This window comes from Balaenoptera physalus (assembly GCF_965194825.1).
Source record: "Balaenoptera physalus genome assembly, chromosome: 1".
Classification (NCBI taxonomy): Eukaryota; Metazoa; Chordata; class Mammalia; order Artiodactyla; family Balaenopteridae; genus Balaenoptera; species Balaenoptera physalus.
This window is the reverse complement of record NC_138882.1, coordinates 138,459,253-138,478,664: the sequence shown is the minus strand read 5'-3', so window position 1 is coordinate 138,478,664 and position 19,412 is coordinate 138,459,253. Positions and strand designations below refer to the sequence as shown.

Here is a 19,412-nt window from a genome sequence, read left to right as displayed (position 1 = left end):
CACCACATATAAAAATCATTACAAAACAGGCTATATACCTAACTATAAAACCTAAAACTGTGAAACTTCTAGAAGAAAATATAAGAGAAAAATCTTTGTGACCTTGGGTTAGGCAAAGATTTCTCAGACACAACACTGAAAGCACAACCCACAAAAGAAAAAAAAACTGGTAAATTAAACTTCATCAAAAATTTTAAATTTTGCTCTTCAAAAGAGATTAAGAAAATGAAAAGCAAGCCATGACTGAGAAAAACTACTTGCAAATCACACATCTGATAAAGGACATGTATCCACAATATACTGATATAAGGAACTCTCAAAACTCATTAAGAAAACAACTCAAGTTTTTGAAATGAGCAAAATATTTGAATAGCCATTTTACCAAAGAATACATACAGATGGCAAATAAGCACATGAAAAGATGCTCAACATCATTAATCATTAGGGAAATTAAAACCACAATGAGATACCACTACAGATCTATTAGAATGTCTAGAATTTGAAAAACAAAGACAAACTGATGATACCAAGGGCCAGGATGCGGAACAATTAGAACTCTCACACGTGGCTGGGGGTTACGCAAAATGGTACAGACACTTTCGAAAATAGTTTGGCAACTTCTAACAAAGTTAAATATACACTTACCATACAGCCCAGAAATTCCACTCCTAAGTATTTACCCAAGTGAAATGAAAACTTATGTTCATACACAAACTTTTAAACAAATGTTTTAGCAGCTAACACAAAACACCTAAAAACTGCTAACTATGCAAGTAACTTTCAGTTGATGAATGGATAAACAAACTGTGACGCATCCATAATGGAATACTACTCAGCAGTAAAATGGTGCAAACTACTGATACACGCACACCACAGAATCTCAAATGCAACACGGAATCTCACATGCAGTATGTTAAGCGAAAGAAGTCAGACCAAGAGCTACATAACATTATGTATCATTATATGACATTCTGGACACCATATGGATAGAAAACAGATCTTTGTAAGGGGAGAGAGGTTCAATGCAAAGGGACATAGGGAGATTTTGGAGGGTAATACAATTATTTTATACCTTGAATATGGTGGTTACATAACTGTAATAGCTGGTTACATAACTGTATGCATTTGTCAAAACTTGCAGAACTGCACAGGAAAAGGGGGGCATTTTACTGTATTTAAATCATATGTTAATTTTTTTTTTTTTTTTTTAATGGAAGGGGAAAAAAAAAAAGAATCACAGATAAAGATAAGCTCCAGAGATTCTACAAATTCTAGCCCGGGCAGTTATGGGGATGATGATGTCATTATCTGGAGAGGATACGTTACTCGGGCCAAAGCCACAGGCCAGAGCCCAACCTCTGATGAAAGTACAGAAGCGTGTTCTGTCACCACCCTTCACTGTTCATTCCCCACTTGCTCTGCTGCTTTTCTGGGCTTGGGTGAACAGGCACTAATTGGCCACTGGAAAAAGGCACTTAGGGGAGTTAGAGACAGCCAGGCTCTCCACAGAGCCCTACTGAAAAAAACAAACAAACAAAAAAAGCCTTCATAAATCACAGTATCAAATTTGAATGGAGCCTGAGAAGCCACCAATGCAAACCTCCTGCTTCCTGGAATTGAATCGTATCGGAGGGGGCTATTTAAACTTTTCTTAAAACAGCAAAGAAACCAGGCGGGGTGAAGGGGAGCTAGATGCATCTGAGTTTAATCAGAGAATCCTTTAAGAGTACAGTTTAATTAGTGATTTCCTTCAAAGTGCAATCAGCCAAGGATGGACTGACACCATGTCCAATCAAAGTGAACTCTAATAAGTAGCCAATTTAAGTTTGTTTTTCACATGTAAAAAAGAAGTAATGTTCACAACCTATGAGTCTGCTGATTAACTAGTGGAAGATAAGTCAAAAAAACAATAAAACCATAATTTTCATTTTAAAGAGAAAAAGTGAAAGAAAAAAAAGGCAACATATACTTTCCTTTACAAATGCTGTAAAGCATGTTGTAATGGAAAGAGTATTTGAAACAGAAGGTCACCTGGATTTTAATCCCAACTCTGCAAATAATTTGAACGCTGACTGGTGACTAAGTATACTACTTATTGTCCTTAATCTTATAATGAAACAGAGATTAAAGAGATACGGCATGTAAAATTTATTACAATAAAATGTGAAAGCAATTAGGAATTATTAAAAATACTACAGAGGGGAAGAGTACCAATGACATCATTATCAACTAACCTTGCTAGCAAAACAGTACTGTTTAACCAGAACTATAATGCACTACTTAACACAAAAAGAAATTCCACTGGAAGAATTTTCAAGATGTTACATATGTTAGGCTGACATACGTTGTAACATTCCAGCATACTCAGGCACTTAGAAGTTTTTTTAAGTAGCCTGAAACGTGAAAAAAAAAAACCCCTAATATTTCTTATAAGATACTATAAGAGATTTGAACTGCAGATATCTGAAAATGCAAACAGCAGCTTTTATTTCATTTTGACTATCAAGTTCTCATTTGAAGGGGACAAAAAGAAAATCAAGGCATCTCTGAATCGGGTCTGTAACATGTCATAATGATTCTTTAATCTAGATTTTTAGAAATGAAGGAAACTCAGGCCACATCCAAAGTCAAAACTGGTTCACCATGTTGATCCTTATATCCTGGCCCTTCTTCACAGCTATTAATGAAAGAAACTGATATTTACTAAGCATAGATGTGAAGCAATGAATCAGGTACTTTACATTCACTGGATTATTTCATTCCAACAACTCTAAAGAGATAGGTATTTCTATCCCAAACACATAAGAAAACTGAAGCTCAGAAAAGATAAACAACTCATTCAAAATCACACAGGGAGCCAGCATCAGAAGTGTGACTCTGACCAGGATCTGAGACTCAGCTACTCATCTTCCTTCTATAACGTGCAGTCCTCAGGTATGCTTACATACCCATCCTCTCACCAACTCCTACCCCACAAATAAAAAATGATTTTTCCTCTAAAAGACAAACAACAATAGTGGCAAATAAATGTCAGGGAAGGGGAAACAATGAATTACTAACCTATTAATAATATTAGTATGGAATATTAAATTCTCATATTGATTCATAAGAAAGGTAGAATAGGTATTATCATTTGTTTACATTTGAAGAAATAAAAGCTCAAGAAGTTATATACTTTCTTGCAAATTAAAAAAAAAGATACTACCATATTCTAGAAAAGAGTTTTATAGTTTCCAAAGTGTTTTTTTACCAATCCATACAGCAATATACAGCAATCCAATCAAGCAAATATTTATTAAGCAATGACCAGGATTCATTCTAGGAGCTTGGGAAACGTGAGGGAAGAATACAGGCAGAGATCCATACCCTCGTGGAACTTACATTATAGCAGCGGAGATAGAAAATAGGTAATATATATAAATATAAATAGAAAAGTAGAATAAGAGGGTTTGGGAGTATCAGAAGAGGAAGAGCAGGCTGCAATTTTAAATAAGGTGGTCGGGGTAGACCTCCTTGAATAGGTAACATCTGAGCAAAAATTTATAGGCATAAAGGAATTAGCCACGCAAAGTACCTATCTGGCAGTATAATGTTCCAGGTAGAGGAAATATCCTGTCCAAGCACCTAAAGAGAGAGCATGCCCTGTATTCTAAAGGAACAGCAAGGAGGTCTGTGTAGATGAAGTGAGGTGAGGGAGAAGAGAAGCAAGAGTTGAACTTGGAGGACAAGATGGGGATAGATCTTGTAGGGCCTTGTCAGGACTTTGGGACCTGGAGAGACATGGGGGAAGGGAAGTAAAAAGAAGAGTGACATGTTCTGATTTACCTTTTACAAGGAATATACTGTCAACTCTTGAGAACTGACTAGGTGTGGGATGAGGGGATGAGTTAAACCAGGGATACAAGTACAGAAGACTAGGCAGTAATCTAGGCAAAAGATGTTGGTAGCTTAGATGATGATGGAAGTTATGCAGATGGTGAAAAGTGGTATTCTGAAGGCAGAACCAACAGAATTTGCTAACAAACTGGATACTGCGTATAAGACAGAAGAGTCAAGGATGACTCCAAGGCTTTTGAACTGGGAGGCTAGAAGGATGGAGGCTCCATCAGCTGAGATGCAGAGGCTGTGGAGGTGGAAGAGACTTTGGAGAAAATAAAGTTCAGTTTTTGACATGTCAGCCAGAGATGTCAAGTGGGCTACTACATATAAAAGTCCGAGTTCAGGACAGAGGTCTTTAAAATTTGAGAATTTTAAAGCATATAAATAGTGTTTAAAAGCATGAAATTCAAAATTCTCAAACTGAAAAAGATCTTTCATGCAAGTCACCCTCATCATTGTTGAGGATAAATAAAGTCTAAAGGAATGCAGTGATATGTCCAAGGTTAGACACATATAAAGCAACTCTAACAGAGCTGGTATTCTTTAGCCTTGAATCTTCTTGAGAACACTGCATTGACATCTAGCACAATAAATAAAGTATTATTCTTTGAAGGCTAAATAAAAGGGGTTCAACTTCCAGAAAAGACTCCCCAAAAACTGTGGATAAAATATGGAACCACTGTCTCTCCCTTTTCTTAAAAACCATTATTGAAAGACATGAAATGTATAGTTTAAAGACAGCCTCTTCAATAAGTGGTGCTGGGAAAACTGGACAGCTACATATAAAAGAATGAAATTAGAACACTCCCTAACACCATACACAAAAATAAACTCAAAACGGATTAAAGACCTAAATGTAAGACTAGACACTATAAAACTCTTAGAGGAAAACATAGGAAGAACACTCTTTGACATAAACCACAGCAAGACCTTTTTTGATCCACCTCCTAGGGTAATGAAAATAAAAACAAAAATAAACAAATGGAACCTAATGAAACTTAAAAGCTTTCGCACAGCAAAGGAAACCATAAACAAGATGAAAAGACAGGGCTTCCCTGGTGGCACAGTGGTTAAGGATCCGCCTGCCAATGCAGGGGACACGGGTTCGAGCCCCGGTCTGGGAAGATCCCACATGCCGCAGAGCGGCTAGGCCCGTGAGCCACAACTACTGAGCCTGCGCGTCTGGAGCCTGTGCTCCACAACGGGAGAGGCCGCGATAGTGAGAGGCCCGCGCACCGCGATGAAGAGTGGCCCCCACTTGCCGCAACTGGAGAAAGCCCTCGCACAGAAACGAAGATCCAACACAGCCAAAAATAAATTAATTAATTAACTAATTTTTAAAAATGTTTAAAAAAAAAAAAAAAGATGAAAAGACAACCCTCAGAATGGAAGAAAACATTTGCAAATGAAACAACAGACAAAGGATTAATCTCCAAAATATACAAACAGCTCATGCAGCTCAATATCAAAAAAACAAACAACCCAATCAAAAAATGGGTGGAAGACATAAAGAGACATTTCACTGAAGAAGACATACAGATGGCCAAGAGGCACATGAAAAGATGTTCAACATCACTAATTATTAGAGAAATGCAAATCAAAACTACAGTGAGGTATCACCTCACACCAGTCAGAATGGCCATCATCAAAAAATCTACAAACAATAAATGCTGGAGAGGTTGTGGAGAAAAGGGAACCGTCTTGCATTGTTGGTGGGAATGTAAATTGATATAGCCACTATGGAGAACAGTATGGAGGTTCCTTAAAAAACTAAAAATAGAACTACCATGTAACCCAGCAATCCCACTACTAGGCATATACCCTGAGAAAACCATAATTCAAAAGGACACATGTACCCCAATGTTCACTGCAGCACTATTTACAATAGCCAGGACATGGAAACAACCTAAATGTCCAATAACAGATGAATGGATAAAGAAGATGTGGTACATATATACAATGGAATATTACTCAGCCATAAAAAGGAACGAAACTGGGTCATTTGTAGAGATGTGGATGGTCCTAGAGTCTGTCATACAGAGTGAAGTAAGCCAGAAAGAGAAAAACAAATATCGTATATTAACGCATATATGCGGAATCTAGAAAAATGGTACAGATGAACCTATTTTCAGGGCAGGAATAGAGACGAAGAGAAGGGACATGTGGACACAACCACGGGGAAAGGAAGGGTGGGACAAACTGGGAGATTAGGATTGACATATAAACACTACCGTGGGTAAAACAGATAGCTAGTGGGAACCTGCTATAAAGCACAGGAAGCTCAGCTCGGCACTCTGTGACGACCTAGATGGGGTGGGGTGGGAGGGAGGGGATATATGTATACATATAGCTGATTCATTTCACTGTACAGCAGAAACTAACACAACATGGTAAAGCAATTATACTCCAATAAAAAATTGTTTTTAATAAAATATATATATATATATAGTACATTGTAGGCACTCCATAAATGTTTGTCTAATAATAAATGAACAAATTTGCTGTGCAACAGTCTAAGCTTACTGTGACTATTTGACAATCCAAATCCACTCATCAAAGTGGTTACAGTTAAATATTTTTACTTACCTGATATTTAAGCCAATGAAGTTTGTCCATGTGAAAATGTAATCTCCACCAAAGACCATTCCAATATAAGTTATTAATATATTCTAAAAAGAGAAATGGCAATATACTGTATCATAGGTTTAACTGAACTTTTTCAATATTCATATAAACTCATCCATACAAAGACCCAAACATATATCCTTAAAATACAAAAACAAATAAACAGAAAATAACAAAAACCTAATGACCCTAAAACGAGTGTAGTATAAGCATGAACATTAACTAATTAAAAAACAATGACATCAGTCTCTTCCCAGTCTCTCTCTGGAAGCTAAATGCTTTCACTGAAGAATACTAAAAAGATTATCAAACTTTCCCTGCCCTGTGGCACACGCTGACATTATCAATCTAGATAGAAAAGCACTGCTATTACTGGGGGCAGAAAACACCAAGCCACGTTTAGCAATCTCAGAGAAGAGTGCTTTTCTCCTCCTGTAGAGGTAGCAGTTGACTTGCCAGGGGAGAGTGAAGAAGGAAAATCTGCTTACATGCAAGCATTTTCCCCTCTTTCTTGAAAAGGAAAAAAGGAATGGTGGGGAATTTACCAACTAAAAGACTGTTTCTAGAGCAATCTTCCTTGGCACCTTAAAAAACCACAGGGGAAGTCATCTCAAAGTAGCATACCTAAAATCACCTCTCCCAACTCCCTTAAACTCCCAGGTGTAAACATCTTCTGCTTATCTCACTCCCTTTTTGGCTTGTGAGATCTTACTTCCTAGACCAGGGATAGAACCGTGCCCAGGGCAGTGAAAGCGTCTGGCTCCCTTTTAATTATCCTCAGACCGTAAAGGTGAAATAAAGTTTTCCAAAGTTTCATCTCTTATTCAGTTCTTCCCTAACCTCTCTTCTTCCACATTAAGTCACTGCCTCCCTCTGTGCTATTACAACTGCCAGAAACGGTAAATGTCACAAATATTTTTAGTACCTGGGCTCTCTCCGATTAGACCTGTGAAGCAGAAAGTATAGTGCCACAGTGTTTTTAAGAAGCCAAAAACAAACTTCAAAATTATTTTTTTAATGGAGTACGCTTTGAGAGAGCATTCAAAATTATGTCAGCCTCTTCTAGGTCTAAGGATGGAGACAGAATATTACTTTAGAGCAGATTTTCTTATTATTTGAGAGGAAAAAAATAAAATTAAATACCATGTAACAGTAAACAAGGCTGGTAGGCAACTTGGGAAAATGTGTAACAGGACCTCTTGGAGTACAGAGATCCAGGGAAAAGAGAGATTAATTTGCAATAAACTGCCCAAGGAACTTCAGAAAGGGAAAGGACTCAACCCTTGTTGCTCAAAATCAGAAGTTAGAAAAACTTTTTTTTAAAATATTTATTTATTTATTTGGCTGCGCCAGGTCATAGTTTTGGCATGCGGGATCTTTAGTTGCGGCATATGGGATCTAGTTCCCTGACCAGGGATCGAACCCGGGCCCCCTGCATTGGGAGTGCAGAGTCTTAGCCACTGGACCATCAGGGAAGCCCCAGAAGTTAGAAAAACTCCAAGTATATATTAGGGTATCCTAACCAAGGTTTTCTATCAGAAAAAACACTCATGCTCCCAAAGTAGAACTTACCAGGAAGCACAGAAGAGTCTGCGCTGGTAGCTCAAAACTAAGACTGCAATCTCAGCCTTCAGTATACCTGAGACTCAGCTGGAAACCCTGATGATTTCCACGCCCTACTTTAGAGATTCTGATTCAATACATCTGAGGTGAGCCTAGGAATTTCCATGTTTAACTAGCTCTCCTAAGTAATTTTCCAACCACACTCAGGAGAAACAAGGAATGCTGACCCAAGGGTTTATGGGGTTAGGATCCTCAAGCACAGAAGGAAGCTTGAAGCCTGCTGGGAACAGTAACTGAGCTACAAGGGTTGTAACTGGGAGGCTAATGAAAGAAGCTCCACTGTGGCCTGAGACACTCCAAACCAGCAAGGACATCAGGGTACTCCCGTCTGTCTGAAGATATAAGACATTCTTTAATAGCAATACCACATGGCCGTGAGAAGCGACAGCAATTCTAAACCACAGCTGACCCTTGAACAAAGCAGGGGTTAGGGGTGCAGTGGAAAATCCGACTGTAACTTATGGATGGCCCCCCTTACCTGTGATTCAGCATCTGTGGATTCAACAACCACAGATGGTGTAGTACTGTAATATTTACTACTGAAAAATATCCGAGTATTAAGTGGACCAGAGCACTTCAAACCTGCATTGTTTAAGGGTCAACTATAATCAGATAATCCATTTTTTCCCCTCCCTCTAGAGTTTGGAAGTAAAACTGCTCCCTTTGGACTAAGTTCATACAGTTCTGTGGGGAAGAGGAAATATCAAAAGAAAAGTACTGGACTTTATGTTAATAAGAGCATGACTGTATCTGTACGCCATGCTAATAATGATAAAGAACGTACACTAAGAAATTCTAAGCAAATAGGTTTAGTTATCTGCTAAATAACTTTCCCTCACCATCCTTCTTCTTGGTTAAAAACATGGCACCAACTGTTCTCTCATGTTCTTACTGTTTTTATTCTGAAAAGGCAAGTCATCTACTTTGCTCTTGAAGCACTCACTTTACAAAAACCGGAGCAGGGCTGAGAGCTAATTTGGGGGCTGAAACTGTCTCAGCCAGGCCAGGCCTTTGAATGCCTATCTCTAGCTTTCACAGGAAGTCACACAACTGACTTGCTATAGTTTAATTTAGAATTCTATTCACACCAAGCACTCCAAATCCATGATTTGAAGACAAAGACCTTCTGAAGTTTTAACCCAAATCTAGTTTCTATAATGAGGTCAGGCAGACACAACTCCATTGGGGGTGCAAAGAGAAACATAGCAGAACAGTACAAACTTTGCCTCTGAAACCCCTTCCCTCGCTATTGACAAATGGGGCACCAGAAAGTAAGTTCCAAGGGCAAGTGCACTCTTTCCTCCAAATGATCCAGGACCTACCTCCATCTTGCTTTTTTTTAGAAAGCAAGCCTACCTCACTAATTCTTTTGGAATTCAGGGATGCTGTGGCCTCTTGGATCTTAAAGCACCAGAATCACAAAGTCAGATAAAAGAGGCCTCAGGCTTCAAGTCACTAACTGCAGCTCAATATTCAAGTCAGCTTGGCTCTCCTGGCTGAAGACAAATGAGCCTCCCTCAAATAAAATGGATCAGGAGGAAATGACATCACTGGAAATGTCAGACACAGCTTTTAAAAGTGGGCCATTTAAGGTTTGGCTCACGCTTAGGAAAACTCTCTTGATTAGCTTTTGGCACGCATCCTTTTCCTACAGAACAGCCAGAACTCAGCGAGGCAGAGAACAATTCTCATTGGGAGTTAAAGGGACAAGCCTATCAGTACCAAGCTAGTCAGAAACAGGGCTGATTCTCCTTCCTCTGCTCTGAGATGACACATTCTCCTTTTCCCATACTCCTCAGACCTAAGTTGCCTGAAAGTAGAGATGATGCTTTCCCTGAGTTCTTAAGGATTGTTCTAGAAACCACCCCACAAGTTGTCAAACTACCAAGGCAACACATGAGGAAATAAGAATGATGGGGCTTACGGCCACAGCCAGACTTATTTTAGAGGAACACTTTTCAATTAAAGAAGGCACCCAAAAGAGAACAGTATTTTTTCAACTCACCTTAATACAGCCAACTATTGTAGTTGTAAGAGCAGAATTATACTGAGTGCAGAGTACTGTGGCATACATCAAGATAAATCTGGAAAAAAGAAGGAAAAGGTATCTTATAAGTAAGATTCAACTGCTGATTTTATAATAACCTCTAGCCAAGAGAAACAGTGTTGGCCATGCCAGTACATTCTACTAGTCACTGATTGACTGTGAGCCTTCCCTACTTCACTGCTGCTTATACTGCAGTTTCAGATTTTTTTAAATTTCATTAAAGAGAAACACATGTACATTTAACGATCAGGTGCTTTGCCCAGCTACCGCACCGAAACCTTGAAACCACCATTCACAATCATGAATACTCTTTTTAGATCATAGTCCTAATTCACCTAACCCAGACAGAAAGCTCAGGACTCACAGACCCTGGCTCAGGTGTGCATGTCACAGGAGGCCAATATGATTACAGACCAGGGTGAAGGCAAGAGAGATTCTTAAGGATGGAAGAAAAGCAAATGAGAACTACTTTAAGAGGGGATATAGTTCACTTAACAACGAAGTGGCAGCAGTCAGCAGTCCCAGATTTTACAATGAGGCTTTGAAGCCTGACTCAGTACCAAGATATCATGTCAACTTTATTTTGAAGCATCCAATCTCTATGTACCTAGCCTGTGCCAGATCCGGTCACAAATATCGAGTGAAATGACTGGTTGAGGGAAAAAAAGCATTAGGGATATTTGGAGGTGAAGAGAAGAGGCAGATACAGCACATGTGCAGATACCCTCTTGCCTTCTACAACCTGGCAGGGAGAAGTCAGCCCTAAATTCAAAGGCGGCCACTGCTACCTACTAATTCTGAAAACTTAGACAATTTACTTGAATTCTGAGCCTGCTTTCTCATAGGTAAGGGGACAACAATATCTGTCAAATGGTCAATGTAGAAATAAAATTAAATAATGCATGTTGAAATATAATGGTGCTTATCACATACTAGCTTATTGGGTAAATATTGGTTTTTTTCCTTCATCCTTCTAAGCATGACTTTGAGATCAGTTTGGTAGCCCTGAGGGCACATTCCCAAGGGTGGTGAAACCACCTGAATCTGGAGGTTTATCCTAAGCTGATACACTCAAGAGACAGAACAGGATACTAAGAAATGAGGCAAAAAGACGCTAGAACAAATCTGTCTAAGAAAACTATCTGTTAACAAGGCAGCAAGGCTTACCCCATCACACAAGAGAGGGTGAACTGCAGAAGAAAGAGGGTGTCGGCCCAGCCTTCAAAATCCATTGCCTGTAATACACAAGAAAGCCCCGGACTTTAGAGCAGGCTCTCAACATCAGCCGTTCCACTCATCAACCAAATTCCTGTGCACTTGCTCCCGCCACACTCTGCCACATACATACATTTCCCTGCATCGTTCCAAGCGTATAGAGTGACGTTCAAGAACATCATATACATGGAGCTGAATCAACAAGCAGTTTTGTAAGGTTTTCACCTTTCCAAAATATGTAAGGTGAGGGAGATTTTGTACTTCTCCCTGTTGGTACAAGGAAACTGATATTTGCTTGAAGGCGCAAGCCATGTCCTACTAATCTCAGCAGTTCTCCCAGATGGCTGGTATTAAATAAAGGCTTTCTCAAACCTTAAAACGTATTTCTTCCCTGTAACGTGCGAAAGCTCAAGTACAGTCTTAGTTACACAAATTCAGCTGAGGTCTGCCCAGGAAGAATTCCTATTTTAAAACAGTTGATTTTGTAAAAGCAAGATTTCTGTTGTTTTGTTTGATTCGAAGCCAAAAGCAAAGGAATGAATAGAAATGACAGGTGCATTGATCATCTCATTTCTCATCCAATAGAGAGGGTTTGTCTCTCAAGTACATAATTTCTCTTGCAATATGAGTTTGTCAGGCAAATATGAGAAACGCTCCACTTTTCCTCTCTCTGCCAACCTGTCCAGCTTCAACTCTTGCCACTTCAACATAAATCTCACAGCTCCAGGGCTCCAGCAATACCAGGCTCCTTGTGGTTTATAAAACATAACTTGCAGTTTCAAACTCACATGCCTTTGCCTGGAATACCCTTCCCCTCTACATTCATCTGACTCCTGCTCACCCATCAAACTAGAAGTCAAGCAGCTCCTTCGTGGGGCTTTCCCAGATCAAGAACTCCTTCCTTTGTGCCTCAGCAGTACTTCTCTAGTGCTCTTAGAGTCTCTCTGAACTGCAAATCTTTCTATACCACGTCTACAGACTGTGAGCTCCCTGGTGGGAGGAACCACATCAAATTAACTGAATCACATTCTGAACACAGCATCTGACAGACAGTAGACATTCAATCTGCTTACGGTTCTTTGTTGAGGCATAACATATAAAAAATAAAATTCACCAATTTTAAGTGTGTAATTCAATGAGTCTTGAAAAATATATAGTCATGAAACCACCATTACAGTCATGATAAAGAAATTTCAGCCTAAAACCATAAAACCTAGAAGAAAACACAGGGAAAAGCTCCTTACCACTGGTCTTGACAATAATTTTTTGGCTATGACACCAAAAGCACAAACAACAAAAGATAAGAGGGACTTCATTAAACTAAAAGGCTTCTGCACAGCAAAAGAAACCATCAACAAAATGAGAAGGCAACCTACGGAATGGGAAAAAATATTTGTAAACCATATATCTGATAAGAAGTGAATAGCCAAAGATATAAGGAACTCATATAACTCAACAGCAAAAAAAAAAAAAAAAACCAAACAACCCAATTAAAAAATGGGCAAAGGAACTGAGTAGACATTTCCCCCCAAAAGGAGGCACAAATGGACAAGAGGTACATGAAAAGGTGCTCAACATCACTAATCAAAAGAAAGACGCAAATCAAAACCACAGTGAGATAGCACCCCACACCTGTTAGAATAGCTGTCATCAAAAAGACAAGAGAGGGCTTCCCTGGTGGCGCAGTGGTTGAGAATCTGCCTGCCAATGCAGGGGACACGGGTTCGAGCCCTGGTCTGGGAAGATCCCACATGCCGCGGAGCAACTGGGCCCGTGAGCCACAACTACTGAGCCTGCGTGTCTGGAGCCTGTGCTCCGCAACAAGAGAGGCCGCGATAGCGAGAGGCCCGCGCACCGCGATGAAGACTGGCCCCCACTCGCCGCAACTGGAGAAAGCCCTCACACAGAAACGAAGACCCAACACAGCCAAAAATAAACATAATAAATAAATAATAAATAAAAAATTTAAAAAAAAAAAGACAAGAGATAACAAGTGCTGGAGAGGGTATGGAGGAAAGAGAACACTTGTGCACTGTGGGTGGGAATGTAAATTTGTACAGCCAAGATGGAAAACACACACACACAGACACACACAATGGAGCATTATTTAGCCATGAGAAAGGAAATCCTGCTTTTTGCAACAACATAAATGGACCTTGAGGGCATTATGCAAAGTGAGATAAATCAGACAGAGAAAGACAGACACGGTCTGATCTCACACGTAAAATCTAAAAAAGCCAAATTCACAGAAACAGAGGGTGAATGGTGGTTGCCAGGGGCTGGGGCGTGGGGGAAATGGTGAGAGGTTGGTTTTACAACTTATAAGATGCGTAAGTTCTAGGGATCTAACGTATAAGCATGGTATTATAGTTAACAACACTACATTATATACTTGAAAATTACTAAGAGAGTAGATCTTAATTAAGTGTTCTCACCACACACAAAAAAAGGCAGTTATGTGAGGTGATGGCAGGGTTAACTAATGCTACTGTGGTAATCATTTCCTAATACATAACTGTATCAAATCAACCACTGTACAACTTAAACTTACACAATATTAAATGTCCATTGTATCTCAGTAAAGCTGGAAAGAAATATTTACCACCCTAGAAAGTTCCCTCCTGCCCCTTTACAGTCAGTCAATCCCCTCTCCCATTTACAGCACCTGGGAACCTCTGATCTACTTTCTTACTAGAGTTTTACCATTCAGTAATTTCATATAAATGAGATTGTACAGTATGTACGCTTTTATGTCTGGCTTCTTTCACTTGACATAATGCGGATGGCTTGGTTCTTTCAGTAAATGCATCTTTAATTTTATAATGAACTGTCCAACTGTTTTCCAAAGTAGCTGTAACGTTTTGTATTCCCACCAGCACTGTTATGAGAGTTCCCGCTGCTCTACATTCGTATATACACTTGGAACTGTTTGAGACCATCCAAGTGATTAAATAAATGGTAGCTCATTATAATTTTAATTTTTTTTAGGTCATGAATCAATTTATTGATCACAAATAGCATTGAAAAATAAAATAGAACGAAATAGAAAACAGGGTGTATTCCGTGTAACAAGAAATATTTTTTTATGAAATTTTGCCTCATTTATGTGTGCATGGGAGTGTATACTGAATCACAATATAATTATTATTTCTAACTGTATGCAGAGGTCAAATATTTTGAGAAATATTAGTCTAGGGGATCAAATGTTATTTTTAGGGTTAAATGTTTAAAATATTTATACACTGACATGAAAATTGTAGTTTCTACCTGGCCGAAGCATGGCAAGACTCACACAGATAAACCGGAGTAAAAAGTATTACAGACCTAATACTTTTTTTTTTTTTTTTTGGCTGCATCGGGTCTTAGTTGCGGCACATGGGATCTTCGTTGAGGCATGCGGGCTTCTCTCCAGTTGCGGCGTGCAGGTTTTTCTCTCTCTAGTTGTGGTGCGCGGGCTCCAGGGCAAGTGGGCTCTGAAGTTGTGGCGCTCGGGCTCCAGAGCGCGTGGGCTCTGTAGTTTGCGGCGCGCACAGGCTTAGTTGCCCTGAGGCATGTGGGATCTTAGTTCCCCTACCAGCGATGCAACCCAAGTCCCCTGCGTTGGAAGGCAGATTCTTTACCACGGGACCACCAGGGAAGTCCCCAGACCTAATACCCTTGAAGAAATAGAATACATTCTATTTCACACACAGACACCAACATCTTTTGTCTTGAAACTTGTAGCACTTTCCTCTCTTATAAGTTACGTTTCTTCTTCTTTTTTAAAGCCTTCATAAACTGATGACTGGCTTTGAAGTCAGACCTGCATCCAGATCCCAAATCCCCCATTCCCTATGTGTATCATTGTAATTTTAATTTGCATTTCCCTAATCACTAATGAGGTTATAAGCATCTTTTAATGTGCTATTTTGCCATCAGTACTGTTTCTTTAGTGAAGTGTCTGTGCAAATCTTTTCCAAATTTTATTCAAGTTATTTGTCTTCTTACTACTGAGTTTTAAATTAACAGTTTTAAAAAATATATTCTAGATACAAGTCCTTAATCATATATATTGGGTTGGCCAAAAAGTTCCTTAGGTTTTTAAGTAAAAATAAAAGACACATTTTTCATTTTCACCAAGAACTTTACTGAACAACGTATTCACCCTTTTGTTCCACTACCTTCTGCCATTTTTCAGGCAACTTCATAATTCCATCTTCCCAAACATTTCATCTTTTTGAGCAAAGAACTGTTCCAGGTGCCTTTTACAGTTTTCCAGGGAACTGAAATTTTTTCCATTGAGAGAATTTTCTAAAGACTGAAATAAATGGAAATCTGAAGGTGCAATGTCTGGTGAATACGGCGGATGAACCAGAACTTCCCAACCAAGCCTTAACAATTTTTGCCTGGTCATCAAAGAAACATGCGGCCTTGTGTGATCCTGATGGAAGATTATGCGTTTTCTGTTGACTAATTCCGGACGCTTTCGTCGAGTGCTGCTTTCAGTTGGTCTAATTGAGAGCAGTACTTGTTGGAATTAACTGACTGGTTTTTCGGAAGGAGCTCATAATAGAGGACTCCCTTTCAATCCCACCATATACATCACCACCTTCTCTGGATGAAGACTGGCCTTTGGTGTGGTTGGTGGTGATTCATTTCGCTTGCCCCACGATCCCTTCCGTTCCACATTATTGTACAGTATTCACTTTTCATCGCGCGTCACAATTTGTTTTAAAAACGAAACGTTTTTGTTACGTTTAAGTAGAGAATCGCATGTGGAAATACGGTCCAGAAGGTTTTTTTCCACTTTAACTTATGTGGAACCCAAACATTAAAGTGATTAACATAACCAAGCTGATGCAAATGATTTTCAGCGCTTGATTTGGATATTTCGAGTATGTTGGCTATCTCCCGCGTGGTATAACGTTGACTGTTCTCAATTAATGCCTCGATTGATCACTATCAACTTCAACTGGTCAACCTGATCGTGGAGCATCTTCCAGCAAGAAATCTCCAGCACGAAACTTCGCAAACCACGTTTGACACGTTCGATCAGTCACAGCACCTTCTCCAAACACTGTACAAATCTTTTTGTGCGTTGCAGGTGTGTTTTTACCATTCTTGAAATAATAAAGCATAATGTGCCAAAAATGTTGCTTCTTTCTTATCAATATTAAAATGACTAGACAAAAGTTCACGAATTTCGATAAGTTTTTTTTTTAATGCACGCCGATATGACAGCTGTCATACAATCTAACAAAACAATCTAACAAAATTGTTTTGAATGAAGTTAAAGACAACTAAGCACTACTAGAACCATCTTATGGAAAAAACCAAATGAACTTTTCGGCCAACCCAATATATATGAATGCAATATATGCAATATATGATTATACAAGTATTTTCAGTCTGTGGCTTGCATTTTCTTAACGGTGTCTTTTGAAAAACAACTTTAATTTTGATGGAGTCTAAGATCAACTTCGTGTTTTACAATTCTTGCTTTTTATGACTTTTCTATGAAACCCAGTCTAACCCTAAATCACAAAGATATTTTTCTGTGTTTTCTTCTAGTTTTATAGTTTTAGCTCTACTTTTAGGTCTATGATCCTTTTTGTATTAGTTTGCTAGGGCTGCTGTAACAAAGTACCACAAACTGAGTGACTTAAAAAACAGAAATGCATTGTCTTACAGTTCTAAATGCTAGAAGTCCAAGATCAAGGTGTCAGCAGGGTTGGTTCCTTCTGAGGGCTGTGAGAGAGAATCTGTTCCACGCCTCTCCCCTAGCTTCTGGTGATATGCTGGCAATCTTTGGTGTTCCTTAGCTTGCTGAGGCATCATTCTGGTATCTGCCTTCATGTTCTCATGGCATTCTCTCTATGTTACTGTCTGTGTCCAAATTTACCCTTTTTATAACTGCACCATTGATACTGGATTTAGGGTCCATACTACTCCATTATGATTTCATCTTAACGAATTACATCTGCAATGACCCTGTTTCAAAATAAGGTCACATCCTGATACTGGGGGTAGGACTTCAACATGACTTTGAGGGGAGCAACAACACAATGCAACTCAAAATACTTTTCAAATTAATTTTTGTGTATTTCCTGAGGTAAGGGTCAAGGTTCATTTTTCTGCATATAGATGTCAAATTGTTCCAGCACCATTTGTTGAAGAGATTATCCTTTCCTCATTGATTTATTTAGTTACCTTCAACAAAAACAATTGACCAGATGGTCTATCTGTACTTCTTGATTCTCTGCTCTGTTCCATTGGTCAATGTCTACTCTTAATCCAATACCACACTGTCTTGATTACAGTAGTTTTATAAAAGTCTTGAAATCAAGTAGATAAATCCTCCAAAATTTTTCTTTTCTTTTTTAAAAATTTTAGTTTTTTTTTAATTGAAGTATAGTTGACTTACAATATTGTGTTAATTTCAGGTTACAGCAAAGTTATATATTTTTTCAGATTATTTTCCATTATAGGCTATTACAAGATACCGCAAGAGTTCCCTGTACTATACAGTAAATCCTTGTTGCTTCTTTATTTTAATAGTAATTTGAATCTGTTAATCCCATACCCCTAATTTATCTCTCCCCCCGACTCCCTTTCCCCTTTGGTAACCGTACATTTGTTTTCTGTACCTGTTGAGTCTGTTTTGTATATAGATTCATTTGCATTATTTTTTAGATTCCACATATAAGTGATATCATATAATATTTGTCTTTCTCTGTCTGACTTACTTCAGTTAGTATGATATTCGCTAGGTCCTCCAACATTGTTCTTTTTCAAATTTGACTATGATAAGTCCTTTGCAATTCTATATAAATTTCAAAATCAGCTTAGCAATTCTACAAAAAATCCTGCTATGGGATTGGAACGATGTTGAATCTACAGATCAATTAGAAGAGAATTGACAGATTAATAATATCAAGTTTTCCAATTCATAAACATTCATAAATATAAAAATCATTTATTTCGGTCTTTTAAAATTTCTCTCAGTACTGTTTTATAAAGTTTTCAGTGTACAGACATTGACATATTTTGTTAAATTTTTCCCTGAGTATTTCATACTTTTGAAGCTTTTATAAATGGTATTATTTACTTAGTTGCCAAGTGTTCATTGCTGATATATGGCAGTACAGTCGATTTTTATATGCTGACCTCGTATCTTACAACTTTGCTAAACTAATTAGTTCTAATCACTCTTTTCTAGATTCTTTAGGATTTTCTGCATATATGATCATGGTCTTTATAGAGATACTGTTAATTCTTCCTTTCTAATCTCTTATTCTTACCTTCCTGCACTGATGGGGTCCTTGAGTATAATGTTGAATAAAACATTATATGAGAGCAGACATCCCTGCCTTGTTCTCAGTCCTAGTGAAAAGGTATTCAGTTGTTCACCATTAAGTAAAATAGCAATACATTATTTTGGTAGATGTCCTTTATTAGGCTGAGAAAGTTCCCTTCTATTCCTACTTTGCTGAGAATATTAAACTCATAAATGCGTGTCAACTTTTGTCAAATACATTTTCTCAAACTATCGACATGTTCTTCTACTTTACTCTTGCCAATATGATGAACTGCACTGATTAACTGATTTTCCTATTTTAAACTAACCTTAATTCCTAAGATAAACACAACTTGATCATGATTTAGTGTCCTTTTTATATACTGCTGTATTTTTGGACTATAGTTTTCTTCTCTCCTTGTAATTTTTGTCAGCTAGCGGTAGAGGGTATACTGGCCTCATAAATCAATTGGGAAGTGTTCTTTTCTATACTCTGGAAAATTTTATGTAGAATTAGCATTGTTTCTTCCTTAAACATCTGGTAAAATTCTCCAGTGAAGTGATCAGGGCCTGGAGTTTCCTTTCTTGGGAGGTTTTAAACTATAAATTCAATTTCTTTAATAAAGATAGGGCTAAAAACTAGGGCTTTTACTTATTTTAATTAAATAGAGCAATTTATTTAACAGAGTAAGGCTATTCATGTTATCTATTTCTTCTTGAGTGAGCTTTGGCAGTTCTGTCTCTTTC

General features: G+C 38.3%; 1 protein-coding gene across 4 annotated transcripts in view; it reads right to left on the bottom strand.

Moving 5' to 3' along the window:
• SLC35D1 (solute carrier family 35 member D1) overlaps positions 1–19,412 on the bottom strand; it is a 61,208-nt gene that overhangs the window by 13,859 nt on the left and 27,937 nt on the right. For all 4 annotated transcript variants that reach the window (XM_082420922.1, XM_082420923.1, XM_082420921.1 and 1 more), the window contains 3 exons: positions 11,342–11,409; positions 10,133–10,211; positions 6,466–6,548 (listed from right to left, as the gene is read on the bottom strand). In XM_082420922.1, coding sequence (XP_082277048.1) covers positions 6,466–6,548; positions 10,133–10,211; positions 11,342–11,409 — 230 coding nt within the window. The remainder of the gene's footprint in view (positions 1–6,465; positions 6,549–10,132; positions 10,212–11,341; positions 11,410–19,412) is intronic.